The sequence below is a fragment of the Muntiacus reevesi genome, chromosome 18 (genome assembly GCF_963930625.1).
Source record: "Muntiacus reevesi chromosome 18, mMunRee1.1, whole genome shotgun sequence".
Lineage (NCBI taxonomy): Eukaryota > Metazoa > Chordata > Mammalia > Artiodactyla > Cervidae > Muntiacus > Muntiacus reevesi.
The window spans coordinates 26213757-26229261 of NC_089266.1; the positions used below are offsets into that span (position 1 = coordinate 26213757).

General features: G+C 56.1%; 1 protein-coding gene across 4 annotated transcripts in view; it reads left to right on the forward strand.

Moving 5' to 3' along the window:
• Positions 1-15505, forward strand: part of CACNA1G (calcium voltage-gated channel subunit alpha1 G) — a 62108-nt gene that overhangs the window by 31065 nt on the left and 15538 nt on the right. For 2 of the 4 annotated variants that reach the window (XM_065911046.1, XM_065911044.1), the window contains 12 exons: positions 3995-4079; positions 4162-4355; positions 5351-5782; positions 6491-6591; positions 6781-6904; positions 8665-8733; positions 8892-9076; positions 9858-9984; positions 11425-11550; positions 12143-12232; positions 13026-13218; positions 14988-15041. In XM_065911046.1, coding sequence (XP_065767118.1) covers positions 3995-4079; positions 4162-4355; positions 5351-5782; positions 6491-6591; positions 6781-6904; positions 8665-8733; positions 8892-9076; positions 9858-9984; positions 11425-11550; positions 12143-12232; positions 13026-13218; positions 14988-15041 — 1780 coding nt within the window. The remainder of the gene's footprint in view (positions 1-3994; positions 4080-4161; positions 4356-5350; positions 5783-6490; positions 6592-6780; positions 6905-8664; positions 8734-8891; positions 9077-9857; positions 9985-11424; positions 11551-12142; positions 12233-13025; positions 13219-14987; positions 15042-15505) is intronic. The other 2 variants (XM_065911047.1, XM_065911045.1) reach the window with 1 other exon arrangement.

Genomic DNA, 15505 nt, shown 5'->3' on the forward strand with positions numbered 1-15505 from the left:
GGAAGGAACCCATCTGAGTTGAGGGGTGGGGGAAGTTTGCATGCAATCATCTGGGTTTTGGCTGAGCTGGTGAAGATGGCACCAGCGCCCGGGCAGAACTGAGCTGCCCTGGGTGAGAAATGAGCCCAATTAGCTGCGGGCATGGCAGAGATGAGCGTCCTATTTCCAGCCCAGGCTCCATCACTTTCGTCATAGGCAGCATCATCAATTAATATTGATTTACATTGATCCCACCCTCGCCCGGCCAGGACGCAGTCTCTGCCTGAAGGGCTGCATACAATTCTGCTCCTTTAGCTCAGCCACTCTTCCTACCCGAGCCCCAGGCCCAGCCCAGCTTCCCAGCACCTTGCACAGGGCAGGTCAACTCAACCTAGAAATGCTCCAGGTTGGGTGTGGAGAAGCTCTCGGTCCAGTTCTCTCCGGGTGACCCGGATGGAAGCTCCCGCTGCGGCCTGGTCTATAAATATCCAGCACACGGTGGAAAAACAAAAGTCTATTTTCTGACTCTTTCCCAGCCTTACGAGGGAGGGCTGTTCCCTGTGGGCTGGGCTGGACTGGTAGGTGCGGGTATACCTCTCCCACACTGGCCTCCTCCCATTGTAGTTCCGTAGTTAACCATTATTGCATATCCTCCCCACCTTTAGTGATGCCTGGGCCTTTTCATGGGAGGGAGGGACATTGGTACTCTCCCTTGGATGGGACCTTTATTAACCCTCTGTGGCCCAAAGGGTTAAGGATGTCAATGTGTTCCATATGAGTCAAGGTCTACATGGAGACCCACCGCTTGGCCACTGCTTTTGGCCTGGGGGTGGAGGAGCTGAGTGGAGACAGTGGTCCTTCAACCTCTTCCAAACCACAGCTCCTGACAGTTAAGATTCCCTCAGAAAAATTCCTGTGGAACCCTGTGGAAATGGAAAACATCCCAAGCCTATTTCCCTCCTTCAAGTGGCCGTTTGGCCTGCTTGGCAGTCCTGGAGATGCCTGGTACTGGCACCCCTCCCCATCCCTGGTCCTTCCAGCAGACACCTTGTTAAACAGAGCTGCTGAGCTGGCCTGGTTGCTAGGCAGCAACAAAGACTGTGTGGGAATGGAGAGCATTCTGGCCTTTGGGCCTGGCCTAGTCATTCTGGCCCTCCTGGGGGCTTATGGCTGTCCCAGCATGAGGCGTTCCTCAGGGTCTGGGGCGGTACCCTCCTCAACAAGTGCCTAGGAGAGGGTCTCTCACTCAGGGTGTGATGCTTTGGATCTGGGGTGGGATGGAGAAAGGATTTCAAGAGCATCCTCTCCGTGGGGGTGGGCAGCAGCATGGCCCTGAAATGCCCATGTGAGGAGCTAGATCAGCCACTCACTATCCTATAAATCCCTGGGTCAGTGCAGAGGTTGGTCACTCAATGCCAGTGACCTGGTCTCCTGCAGAAGCACCTGCCCTCAACTGCATGGAGTTTTCAGAGGCACACTTGTAGCTCTGAGGGAGCCCCAAAATCTGGCAGAAGAGGTTGGCTTTTGCTATTGTGATGACCTGCTTTTTTACAAACTAGGCAACCTACCTCAGTGGAAGCAGTGGCCTCCTCCATTTTCTTGGCCATCATCAGCAGGAGACCTCAAGGGTCACCCCTTGCTGGGCTTGCCACCCTGCCAAGAAGTAGGAGAAGGTAGCCTAGGAGTCTGGGCCAGCGGGGTTGTTGACTTCCCAACTTGCAGGGGGCAGCGCCCTGAATCCCTGAGTATTTATCATCTGCACACTTAATTGAATGAACAGACAGCAGGCCCTGTGTGAGGCCATTAATTGATACCAAACAACCTCGTAGCCATCATCCTAGTTTTTTTGTCATTATTTGTCACATCCCATCCCAGTAGGAGCATGCTGATGTGGAGGGCACAGTGAGGAGTTAGGAGGCCTGTTCCTGTGCCTGGCCTTTGGTCTCCTTCCCCGCCTCTGACTTCCATCCACTCCTCCTTCCCACCCTCCCTGCCTGCTGCTTCAGAGCCAGTGAGAGGTGAGCTAGAGATTCAGGTACCAGGCCCACATGCATCTCTTATTCTCTGTATCACTTGGGGCAGTTTTTTTTTTTTTTAACTTCTACAAACCTCAGATGCTTCCTGTAAGATGGTGCTAGCTGTACCTCCTTCTCACCTGGGTAAGCTAGTGTTAATGAAGCAGTTTCTTGATGCCTGGCACACCCCCAGTGAATGGTAGCTGTTATTCTTAGAATTACTGGGGGCTCAGTCTCCTTCCCTTTCCCTGTTCCCATCTTTGTGGCCTGTGCCCTCACCCTTCAGATTCATTCTGGCTCCAGGGCCTGTGGTTGAATTCTGGAAGGTCCTTCTGTCCCCTTTCTTCTCCTCTCTTGCCCCGTGTCTCATTTCCCCCACTGTTGGGTTTGCACCCATCCGTTTCTTCCTCCTCTTTCAACACTGCTGTTTGAAAGCCGGGCGCCTGTGACCAGTGCCCGTCCCCTGCCTCCCCTCTCCCTGTAGGAAATCAGCAAACGGGAAGATGCGAGTGGACAGTTAAGCTGTATTCAGCTGCCTGTCGACTCCCAGGGGGTAGGTATGCGATCACGAGTCAGCATGCCCCCCGTGCCCCATGCCCCCCACTCTGCCTCTGTGTCTGTGCTTGTGTTCCCGCTCAGCTGCTGTGCAACCTGTGGTGGCTGTGGTGGTCCATGGTGTCGTGAGGTTTGCTTTGATTTTAAGTCCCTTCCCCCTGGAGGACACTGAGGGGAGGGCCTCCTTGCCTCTGCCCTATTCACCAGCAAAGGGCACAATCCATCCCGTCAGACCAGTGGATGACTGGAAAAGGAAGGGATTTAGAATCCTCTGTGTGCACGTGTGTGGTGCACCGCGTGTGCGTGCCTCTGCTGTGGTCCCTGAAGACTCTGAGTCCTCGGGCCTCGGTGGAGTCGGGATCTCTGGCCATAGACCGAGCTCCCCCATCTCGCTCCTCCTCCTTGCCTTAAGCTCCTGTTGGAGACCCCACAAGTTGCCTCATCTTAGGACAAGTCTTTGGAGGATGTGGGGGTGGGTCTGCCTCTTGCCAGAATGTACCGGAATGTTCAATCTACTTCTGTGTCTCTGGCCCCTTGACCACCCAGGAGGTCCAGCAGGTACTCAGGGGCACACTCCTCCTCTGGCCCCCACACCAAGCCTGTGCCTTACTGTCCCCTGCACTCGCACCAGAATTCGGGGCAAAGCCAGGGTTCCCATGGGACTCCACGGTACTGTGCATTCTGAGCAGCCCCCTGGAGATCCCACTTGATAATTAAAGGCCTCGTTAGGGATGTAAACTGAGTTAATGAAAATGATCCCCTGAGATGCCAATTACGCAATATTTATGTCCTTATCAAAAGTAGCAATCAAGTATTTCTTAATAACTTCTTAAGGAGAAGTGTGTAATTACTGGGGAACCTACTGACCTGCTAAGGAGGAAGAAAAAACTGTCCCAGAGACAGGAAGAGAGGTAAAAATGGGGCCAGGGTAGGAGGTGGGTCTTTGGGAAGAGGGAGGAAAGAAGTAGAGAACATCCCTTGGGCTGAACGGCTCTGTCTGGGGTCCTTCGATTTCTCTCTGGGGTCCTCGGGTCTGAGGCTCAGGGGAGGGCAGTCATGGAGGGAAAGCAGAGGGCACAAGTGGCCTTTGGAATTGAGGCTCCCGTGACCACTTCACTCAGGCCCCCAGCTCCCTCTGACCTGTGTCCCCCACCCGCTGGACTATCCCCTCTCCCCTCAGCCCTTCTTGAGCCAGTTCCAGCCAGGAAAGTTGTGCTGTGGGTTCTGGAGATAGTCCGACCTTCTCTGAGCTGACAGAGGCCCTTGGGATACCTAGGCCCCAAGCCTGGGTGGTCTGGTCTGAGCCAGTGCATGCCTCGTGCCGTGGCGGCTGGTTCCGTGTGGCCTCTATGTGGTGTGTGTGTGTGAAGACAGGGAGACCTTGGTCCATCCCACTAGCCGCTGCCAGGCCAGGTTCCTGATAGCCCACTGCTCTCCCACCCTAGGGAGATGCCACCAAGTCGGAGTCGGAGCCTGATTTCTTCTCTCCCAGCCTGGATGGTGATGGGGACAGGAAGAAGCGCTTGGCCTGTGAGTACCTCTCTGCAGATACAGGCCCTGGCTCTTGGCCAGCCTTGAGTGGACTCAGGGTCTCGCCCTGTCTCCCCTGCAGTGGTGTCGCTGGGAGAGCACCCGGAGCTGCGGAGGAGCTTGTTGCCACCGCTCATCATCCACACGGCTGCCACGCCCATGTCGTTGCCCAAAAGCTCCAGCAGTGGCCTGGCCGAGGCTCTGGGCCCTCCCTCCCGCCGCACCAGCAGCAGTGGGTCGGCTGAGCCAGGGCCACCCCACGAGATGAAGTCACCGGTAGGGGGTGCATGTGCGGGCCAGCAATGGGAGTTGTACAGGGGTCAGGAGGGAAAAGAGGTGGAACCGGTGGGCCCAAGGGAACAGCCTCTGAACCACGGGCTAGACAAGGCCCAGGGTGTTAGTAGGGCTGGTCTTCTAGGCAGACACCAGAGCCCTGACCTTGAGGACCAAAAAGCAGTGTTCTAGTTCTACTTCTTCTGTTCCCCAAGTGTCCTTGGAGATAAGACTCAATATCTGAGACTCCTCTGTAAAATGGGAGGTCCTTACCTCTTTAAGTCCACAGGGTCACGAAGAGTCGGACACAGCTGAAGCAACTTAGCATAGCATGGCATGGCATGCCTCCTTTAGACCTCATCTTCGTAACAGCAAACCCCATGCAGATAGTGATTCTGTGCTAGACACTGTTCTAGACATTGCTTATAAGTGTTCTTTTTTTTGGGCTTTTATTTATTTATTTATTTATTTTTATTAGTTGGAGGCTAATTACTTCACAACATTTCAGTGGGTTTTGTCATACATTGATATGAATCAGCCTAAGTGTTCTATTAATAAACGCATGTAATCCTCGTAGCAACCCTCTGGTAACACCAACATTATCCCCATTTTACAGATGGGGACCTGAGTCTCAGATTACCAGAGTGAACTGGGGGAAACTCCACAGTGAGCAGGTGACAGAGCCAGCATTTTAGTCCGGGCGGTTGGTGTCAGGGCCCATGCTGTCACTGTGATTTTATACTGCCACTTAACTAAATGAGGAATAGGTGCTAAGGTCATATCTCTTTTATAGATGAGCAGCTGAGGCACAGAGAGGTTTAGCGACTTGCCTAAGGTCACACAGCTGGTGTGAATCCAGGCATCCAGATCTAGGGCCCCTGCTCACACTTCTGTAGTGATGTGATGCCAAGAGGCTCACAGGAGCCAGGATGAAGGTGAGGGGGTGCAGGGCCATGAAGCTCTGGCTCAGACCAATCTCTCCTCTGTTCACGCCTCAGCCAAGCATCCGCAGTTCCCCACACAGTCCCTGGAGTGCAGCAAGCAGCTGGACGAGCAGGCGCTCCAGCAGGAACAGCCTGGGCCGTGCCCCCAGCCTGAAGCGGAGGAGCCCAAGTGGGGAGCGGAGGTCCTTGTTGTCGGGTGAGGGCCGGGAGAGCCAGGATGAGGAGGAGAGCTCGGAAGAGGAGCGCACTAGTCCAGCGGGCAGTGACCGCCGCCACAGGGGCTCGCTGGAGAGGGAAGCTAAGAGCTCCTTTGACCTGCCGGACACACTGCAGGTTCCCGGGCTGTACCGCACAGCCAGTGGCCGCGGCTCGGCCTCCGAGCACCAGGACTGCAACGGCAATTCGGCTCTGGGACGCCTGACTCAGGCTGTGCGGCCCGATGACCCCCCACTGGATGGAGACGACGATGATGATGAGGGCAACTTGGTGAGGCCCCTGTGGGCACAGTGACCACTCACCCCGCCTGACCTGGTGCAGGACTGCACAACTCCCTCCCAGGTGTTTGGCATTCAGGCAGTTACCATCATGCTCAAGGGATCTCAAGGGGTATCAGCCCTGAAACCAAGCTCCAAACAGCCCCTTTGTCCCTCTGCCCACCCCACCAAGCCCCAGATCCTCATCATGCCTGGGACTGCAGCTCTGCGTCCTTGTTGGATAAGAATGACTTCAGGCAGATGTGTATGAATCTTTCATGGCCCTCCCCCGTGACTCAGAAAGACCCATCACTCATCTCTCCAAACTGATGCCTTCCTCTGTCCCCCTCTTATATCGACCTCATCACAAGTCTTGATTTCACACCCACTTTTACGCATTCACCTTTTCCCCAGCCCTCTCACCACCACATTTAACCCTGGGGATGGGGCTCAGGGACCCGGGACCTCAAGGTTAGCACGTGAGAAGGGGCCAATGTCTGCATCCTTGGTGTGTCTTTGGACAGGCAGCTGTGATGAGGGCAATGTTTGATAATTGATGTGGCTCCCAAGCCCAGTGGGGAGGGAAGGAGGGAAGGTAGGCAGGTGCTGGGCCGGAGTGGAGAGAGTAGACTAGGAGTGAGGGCCACAGAACTGTTGAAGAGTGAGGGATCGGGAACTGGGAGACCTGGCCCTGCTCACTCCCCGGGCCATCCTTCTACAGAGCAAAGCAGAACGGATGAGGGCGTGGGTCCGAACCCGGCTCCCTGCCTGCTGCCTGGAGCGAGATTCTTGGTCTGCCTACATCTTCCCTCCTCAGTCAAGGTCAGCACCCCGACCTCTCCTTCTCATGGGTAATTCTCCTGTGACTCCATCCCGGGGATGCTAGAAGTGTCCCTTGACATGGGGGTGGGTGAGAGCAGGGCCTCGGGCTGGGAGGGCCCAGGATGGGCAGTGCCCCTCACTGCCATCCCGCCTTACCCCCGCTCAGCCTTTGCCTCTGTCTTGGAGCAGGTTCCGCCTCCTGTGTCACCGAATCATCACCCACAAGATGTTCGACCACGTGGTCCTCGTCATCATCTTCCTGAACTGCATCACCATCGCCATGGAGCGCCCCAAGATCGACCCCCACAGCGCTGTGAGTCACTGGGGCTGACGGCAGTTGCTTGGTGCCCTGCCCTCCCGGGTTAGCGGATTTGAACCCATGCAGCGAGCCAGGCAGGCAGGGAGGCCCAGAGAGAAGCGGAGGCAAGGAGCCAGGAATCTCCCTGATTCTGACTCTTGCAACTGGATGCCTCCTGTGTCTTCACCTGTTTCCCTTCTGTGAAAAAGCAGCCAGCTGGGGCGCTTGCTCCTAGCCTGGGCAAAAGTAAGCTTTGTTGCCCCCGGCTGTTTGCAGTGGTGTCTTCTTGTGCACCAGGGCTTGTGAGGCCTGTGTGCGAGTCAGTGAGTATTGCAGTGATGCCAACGGTGAGACTGGCCCTAGCTGGTCTGAGTGGTCGAGGGTCTCCTTCTCACCAGGACCTGTGCGCTGACGGGGAGGCACCCTGCCCAGCCTGCCCCGTGGGTGATGCCCCATAGAGGAGGGAATCTGTCCTTTGCTCCTCTGGGTCTTGCCAGGTTACGAACAACTAGAGTTTTAGGGGCCTTCGGGGCAGCATTGGTCACTTATACTTGGCTTTGAACCTGCCAGTCCTCCTCAGGAGAGGAGAGGCCATGGGTCAGAGTGTGTGGACTCACCCCTTCATGCCTGACTTCTTTAGGACACTTCTGGTCCTGGGAGCTCTCTCCCCAGTCTGGCATCACAGCCTGTCCCCCCCCAACAATGAACTGAAGCCTAGAAAGATGGGGGGCTCTGTTCCCCCACCATGACATTTTGCACCACTAACTTGGAGGTAGACCTCATCCTCGTTGCTGCCTCCCACACCATTGTTCAGATTTCAACTTTAAAGGCCTATGTTTTCCTTTAGGGTGGGCTCCAGCCGGGTCAGTGGGAAGGGGTGGTGGCGGTGGAGGGAAATGGGCAATGCAGGGGCCAGCCTGGGAATAGGTGAGAGCCTGTATGTATGCAGTAAGGGAGGCCAGCCACACTGGCCCCCTCATCTGCCTCCTGCCCAGGGCCCTGCCTCAGAGCTCACCGCGGCCAGGTCTCTCCCCCACCTTCCCCTTCAGCCCCTCCATCTCCAGCTCTATCACGTGCTTCTCCCTCTCCCCACTCTCCCTGTTTCTCACTCCCTCTGACACACTTTACCCGTTGCCTCTCCAGCTCTCTACACCCCTCTCTTGGCCACACAACGACGGAATCAGCTCACAGATGTCAGGGGCTTGGGCCGCCTTCTCTCCTGCCCGCCCGGCCTCACGCTATGCTTGGCATAAACATGGTACCTGGGGATGCACAGCCTGTACTCAGGCCCCCATCTTGCCCTGCGGCTCCATTTCTGGGGCACACAGCAGGAGGGCAAATGCGTGGAGCAGGGACGAGTAGGATGAGGCATTGAGAGATCAAGCTAAATGCTGCTCCAGTTTTAAGAAAGGAATCAGTGAATAGGGCCTGAGCTCTGGGGCTCAGAGACACACCGTGGTGGGAATCACTTTCCCTCAAGGCAACTCCAGGAGGTAGGGGGCAGGAGCGGGACTGGGCTCAGAGCTCTGAGCAAGTCGAGGGGCTTGACGCTGGCTGCTTGTGTGTGTGTGTGTGTGTGTGTGTGTGTGTGTGTGTGTGTGTGTGTGTGTGTTTGAGGGATGATGGGAGAGCAGGCAGGAGACTGCATGTTGAGGAGAGTGGGGGGTGGTTGTTCCCAGTTAAACGCTGAAGGCAGTTCCTGGCTTCTGCGTGCAGAACAGACCCCGCCCACAAAGGGGGTCCCGGCGGCAATACCTGCCTGCTCTCTTTTACAGGAACGAATTTTCCTGACCCTCTCCAATTACATCTTCACCGCAGTCTTTCTGGCTGAGATGACAGTGAAGGTGATGGGCGCGGGGGGCGGCTCAGCATTGGATGGGAGCCATCTGGTTTCCGGGTGTGGGGCGGGGAGGGCAGGGGAGAGGCTGGGCCTCAGAGTGGGGCAGGGCTGGGGAATGACTGCAGGGAGGAGGCAGTGTTGGTGACGCGGGGGCATCCCCAGGTGGTGGCGCTGGGCTGGTGCTTTGGGGAGCAGGCCTACCTGCGTAGCAGCTGGAACGTGCTGGACGGGCTGCTGGTGCTCATCTCCATCATCGACATCCTGGTGTCCATGGTCTCCGACAGCGGCACCAAGATCCTGGGCATGCTGAGGGTGCTGCGGCTGCTGCGGACCCTGCGCCCGCTCAGGTGCCCCTGCCAGGCACACCCTGATGGCCAGCACCCCATCTGCCCCTGCTTCCTGCCTGTGACTCCACCGGGAACCCTGCCAGCCACTCCCGGCATCACTTCTCACTTGGTTTAGCTGTGGCCCCAGTGGTTTCCCTCCACAGGCACCCCCCTCAGGGACCTCCCCACGTGACACTCCTACAGGGCACACTATACAAGGGCCCATAGGCAGCTGCATGCCCTTCAGCTGCAGCTCCCCCTATGCGAGAGGGTACCCCACAGGGGCAATACTTGATTCTCCCTGTGAAGTGACAGACTTGTTTTCTGCTTCCCCACTTTTTCCCCCATCCCAGGGACTACCCACCAGATAACACTTCTAGCAATGGATCTGTACTGTTAGGAGACCCTCCCCAATCAGACAGTCACCCCAAACCCCAACTGAGAGTCAGAAATTTCCATGGGTGGGGACATGGATAAGGCAGATACTGACTGACCAGTGAGGTTTTCCTGGCTGTGATAATCCGCCTCCCTGTCTGCCCTCTACACGCTGCACACAAGTTTATCTCCCCATCCCCACAACCTACTGCATCCCTGGGTTGAGTCACCACTCAAACCCCATCCTAGAGGTCTAGGTGTGGGGGTGGGTGGGGGGGTCTCTGCACAGTGACCCCAGAAGGCCAACCTCTTCCCTTCACTTGAGCCCAGGATGGGGACCAGTGAACCAAGATGGGAGGGGGTGGCAAGTAGGGCCAGAGAAGGTCTGAGCCGGGAACCCCTCTTACCCGCCTCCCTCCCTCCCCAGGGTAATCAGCCGGGCACAGGGGCTGAAGCTGGTGGTGGAAACGCTGATGTCCTCGCTGAAGCCCATTGGCAACATTGTGGTCATCTGTTGTGCCTTCTTCATCATATTTGGCATCCTGGGGGTGCAGGTTTGTGGGGGTCCAGGGCCAGCTGTCAGCAGAAACCTGAGGAGTGACCTGCCTCTTGGCCTGGATGCTGTGGCTCCAGGAGCTACTACTGCCACCTTTATCCTAGAAAAGCCTTGAAGCCAAAGGCCCTTGGGCTCCTTCGCCTCCTGGGCATTTTGCCGAAAACTGGGAGCCTAGAAGAGGCCCCCAAGGGGAGAGGGCCTTGAGGGGCTTCTGACCAGTGCCGCATAGGCTGCTCCTTTGCCCGCTCACGCACTTCTCCGAGTTCAGACGCTGGCCTTGGCCTGCAGTCTGCTCAGGGGTCCCCTCCCTCCCTCCCCTACTGGAGCCAGTGGGCTGCAGGCCAGGCCTGGGGATCCAGGGCCCAGACAGCTGGGCCAGGTTAGCAGTGAGCTGGCAGGCAGGCGGGTGCAGACCCCAGACGAGGCAGTGAGTGGGGGCTGCTGGGGAAACTTGGCCTCTGGCCCAGGGAGGGAACTTGGCTTTGGAGGAAAAAGAAAGGGAGCTGCCTACAGGATTTAGCAGGCACCTCCGAGAGCCAGGGGAGCGTGTTCATCCCTCTCTTCCAGAGTACCCCTCCTCGCTCCAGGCTCCAGACATTTCAGCTGTAGCATAGAGGGCTGGCTGTTGGGCCAGAGGGAGCTTCTGGTTGGCTGCCCCCCTCCCTACCCCCTCCTTTGGCTTCCTGGGGTCTCCACTCTGCCTTGGGCGGGGGAGGTGTTCTTGGGTTTCCTCAGATTCTCTGGCTCCAGAGACAAGGCCCGAATACATTCGCTAAGACTGTGTGGTGCCTCTCTGCACACCCGGTGCCCCTTCCGCTTCTTGCTTCCAGCCGACTTAGGCCCCCTGCTCCTCCTGTCCCTCAGCCCCTTCCCCACAGGCATAGCCTGGTCTGTTCTAGAGTTAGGGTGAGCTTTCCAGTCAGAAGGACCTGAGCCTGAGCCCCGTTTTTGCCACCTTCTGGTTGTATAAACCAGTTTTCCTCATCTGTTGAGTGGAATCCATATACCTTGCCCGCCCCCACCATTAAACCAGATCTCTCGGCCCTCCCGCAGCGTGTCTGGTTCAGTGGGTCTGGAGTGGTCCTGAGAATTTGTATTTCCAGCACGTTCCCGGATGATGCTGATGCTGCTGTCCAGGGACCCCACTTGGAGAATCACTGGCCTCCCCCTTCGTAGGAAATGAATGACTGTCCCCCTCCTTCCACCCTTTCCCAGTCCCCTCCCCTAGGACCTTTCCTTCCTCTCCAGGGACTCTGCTCCAAGGAGCCTGGAGGAAGGGGTGCCCACAGGGGAGGTTACTGTCAGTATGTCTCTGACTTGACCGAGCACCTGGCCCTCACCTAGGGTGTGCCTGGAGCTCTTAGGCCCCAGGGCTGGTCTGGGCTTCCTGTGCTCACAGCTTACTTCTTTCTCTGTCTCTGGTTATGTGTGTGTCCAGCTCTTCAAAGGGAAGTTCTTTGTGTGCCAGGGCGAGGACACCAGGAACATCACTAACAAGTCTGACTGTGCTGAGGCCAGTTACCGGTGGGTCCGGCATAAATACAACTTTGACAACCTCGGCCAGGTGAGTGCCAGGCTCTAAGGTGGAGGTGGGAGAGGTGGCAGGAGTCTGGGGAGGATGCAAGTCCATGCTTAATGATGCATGCAGGGCAGTTGGCTCACCTCTGTTTCATCATTAGTGAATGGGTCCTAGTGGGATCTCCATGCAGTGAGATGATGTATTTCTTTAGCACGGTACAAGGTACCGTACAAGGTACAAGGTACCGTACAAGGTACAAGGTACAGGTGTAATGTCAAAATGATTCTTTTTCTCATTCCACATTCATAGAAACAGAAATGTAGAAAATGAAATAGCTCGCTCAGTTTTGCTGGTTTATTTCCCTGCCTCACTCTGGTTTTGGTTTCTGGATTTCCAGAACTCTGGGGTCCATTGCTCTGCCTGGCTGAGGTCATCTCCCATGTCTCTTCTGGCTTCATAGCAGCTATGGAGCCTTGGGACAGAGAACTCTCATGGAGCCTGGAGTGTGACTCCAAGCTAACCTCTGAAGACCTAGGGTCCCCCAAGCTATTGCCAGGAGGTGCTTTGGGGGTCACTGGTGGGTGTCTTGGCTATACATCCTAGGTTTCAAATGGTCCTTTCCTCCCCTTCCCCCCAGGCCCTAATGTCCCTGTTCGTGCTGGCCTCTAAGGATGGCTGGGTGGATATCATGTATGATGGGCTGGATGCTGTCGGTGTGGACCAGCAGGTAGGGCTGAGGTGGGCAGTATCCATCTTTGGACTCAGGTCACTCACAATGAGCCAACTCCAGGTGTGATGCGTGCAGGCAGTGGATAGAAAGACAGCAAAGCAGGTTGGCAAAATGCCATCCAAGAGGTATTACGTCTTAATATCAGAGGCTGTAACTGGTGGCCTGAGGACAAATGTGGGCTTGCTTTATTGGCTTGCAACATATTTAAATTTTTTTAATTAGTGATAAACAATTAAACAGCTTCCCTGATAGCTCATATGGGGAAGGATCTGCCCGCCATGCGGGATACCCAGGTTTGATCGCTAGGTTGGGAAGATCCCCTGGAGAAGGGCATGGCAGCCGACTCCAGTATTCTTGCCTGGAGAATTCCATTGACAGAGGAACCTGCTACAGTCCATGGGGTCACATAGAGTTGGACATGACTGAGTGACTAACGCTACCACTAAACAATTAAAAATTGACAAGTTTCACATGAAGAATCCAGATTTGGGTCTGCTCAAGTCCAAAGATCTGGAAACACTGGACTTGCATTCCCTAAGGACAGGAGTCAACTGAAACAAAAAGCAACTTCCCTGCTTTTGGATAGAACATCCACTCTCTACTTTACCACAGTCCCCAAACCTCTCTACTGGCTAACGCCAAATGCGTACCATTCATTGACATCACCTGATGGATCTGTGTATAACTGAGTATGCAGGCCCTGTCTTAAGGAACCCAGGCTGGGGGGCAGCACCTGTGACAGTTACCCTCAGGCTAATATCTTCACTTGTCCTTCCTGCTCCCCCACCAGCCCATCATGAACCACAACCCCTGGATGCTGCTATACTTCATCTCGTTCCTGCTCATTGTGGCCTTCTTTGTCCTGAACATGTTCGTTGGTGTGGTGGTGGAGAACTTCCACAAGTGTCGGCAGCACCAGGAGGAAGAGGAGGCCCGGCGGCGAGAGGAGAAGCGTCTACGGAGACTGGAGAAAAAGAGAAGGAGTAAGGAGAAGCAGATGGCTGGTCGGTAGTCTTTCCACATCTCTCTGAGTCGAACTTGACCTTGGCCTTGCGACTGTAGGGGGCCAGGGGCTGGGGCTGGGGCAGGGAGAAGATGCTCCCACCCCGTCCCCACCTCCTTCCCCTCGAGAGCATGTCAGCCTTTAGAGCCTGCATGAAGCAGACCGGTTCAGCCCTGAGGGGTAGGGGAGCTCCCCTCCGCGGGCCTCCCGGTCTCAGCATCGTGCTCCCCAGATGATGCCAGTGGGAGCTGAGGCACAGTCCCTCCCAGCCTGACTCTGAGAGGAGCCTCATGGGATGAACACCCCGCTTCATTGCCCTGTGCCAGTATCCAGTGACCCTGACCTTGGCACTTGGCACCTTACCAACCCCACGGTTGGTGAGCAAACATCTGCAACCTGCGGCTGCCCAGTGTCTGTAGCTGATGGGCAAGGCCTTGGCAGAATGTGCAGATGGACCATGGCGGGCAAACCCCAGACCGCTGCTTTCTCCCTATTTCCAGCAAAACTCCCTGGCTTCCCGATTGTCTTTTTTTTTTTTTTTTTGCTAAGCTGTTCAAAAATACCCACCCAGCTCAGGGAGGGTCTGAGGTCACAGGAACTCTAAACTCATGACGCTCTGGCCTTAGACCCTTTAGCCCTTCATCTACGACCTCCAACACCTCTTGCCACTGACCGGGTGAGGCCCCTACCCCAGGCCTCCTCACACTCCTACTATGGGTGGCCAAGACTAAGCGAAAGACTGCAGATTCCAGGACACGAGGCGTGAGTGCGGGTCCTGTTGTGTCCCCATGTGTCTCCAGGTGTGTCTGCACTTGAGTCAACTCCCTATCTTCAGGGCTCCTGCCTGTCTGTCTGGTACTCAACAATCAATCAGTGTAACTCTGTCTCAGTCGCCCACGTCTGTCTGAGTGTCTTTATGTGTGGGTTTTTCTAAGCTTTTGTGTGTCTGTCTGTTTCGTCTGGGGGTTTCCCCTCTTCTCTCTACCCTTTCACAAACCGTCTTCCTTACGCCGATAAGATGCACATGGTGCTCTGGGTTTTCCCTTTGGTTTGTTACAATGTGAGTACTATCAAGCAGATGGAGGGCTGTGGTGCCCCCAGCCCCTGACTCTAGTGCATCTGGAGCCAGAGGAGGGCTGCTGGGGGCTGTGAAATGAAGCGGGCAGGACAGAGCTCATGCTCCCTGTGAGAGGGGCCGCTCCAGGGTTAGGACACTGACCTCTAGGCAGCAGCTCTGGGATAGGGGTCCCATCTTGGTTCCTGGTGGACGACTGAAGCTGAGCAGGCGTGCTGCCCCCAGCAGCCGTGCTCCCACCCCTCCTCCATCTGCCCCTCCTTGCAGTCTGTCTTCTCGGCAGGACATCTGCAGATGGAACTCTTTTGGCAGGAGGTACCTGTGGCCCTGCCTGACCAGCTGGCTCCCCTTCTGGGGTCTGCAGCCTTCTCAGGTGCAGCTGAGGCCACAGCACGAGAAGGAGTGGACATCTGTTCTGAGGACAGGCTTCCTCCTCTTCTCAGGCCTCTGACTCCCTGCCCCTGGGACCCTGATGAGCTGGCCAAATTGCTCAGCTTCCTCAAGTGCCCTGTGTCCGAGTTTGGGGCTGGTACTCAGGACCCGCCACCCTTGCTCAGCATGCCCTATTCATAGGCAGAGTGAGGGCCATAGCCCAGGGGAAGCGAGCTGCTGAGGGGACCCTGCCCAGCCCACCTGGTCCGGCCAGTGACCGATGTCGTGTTTCATTCTTTTAGATCTAATGCTGGACGATGTAATTGCTTCCGGCAGCTCAGCCAGCGCGGCGCCAGGTACTGCGTCTGGGGTTGTGGGTTCCAGGGTATGGCCCCGGGCGGTCAGGCCCACGTCATGTGTGTGGGCATCCTCTTTGCTCCCTCTCCGTGGCTCACTGATTCTGTCTTCTCAGGGTGAGGGGTTCTGGGTTCTGTGGCATCCCGTAGGCCTGTGCCAGCTGGACGGGAGGTGAGGGCCTTATCAGGCCCCTCCAGCCAACTTCTCTTGGTGGCCTCTCCTTGTCTGGCCAGGCTTTTGAGGCCCTGCTCCCAGGCCCCTGCCACTTCTTCCCGTTCCTGTTCCTCCTGGGTCACACAGATCGATTATTAGAGCTGCAAATCTCTCCCTCCTCCTTTTGTCCGAACGGGAGACTTTGATCCAAGCAAGCAGGATGAAAGGAGCAGAGAGGGAAAGGATTTGTTTTAAAAATGTAACAATGAATAATTGAACAGACTCATTAATAGTTAAGTAATCGCAATGG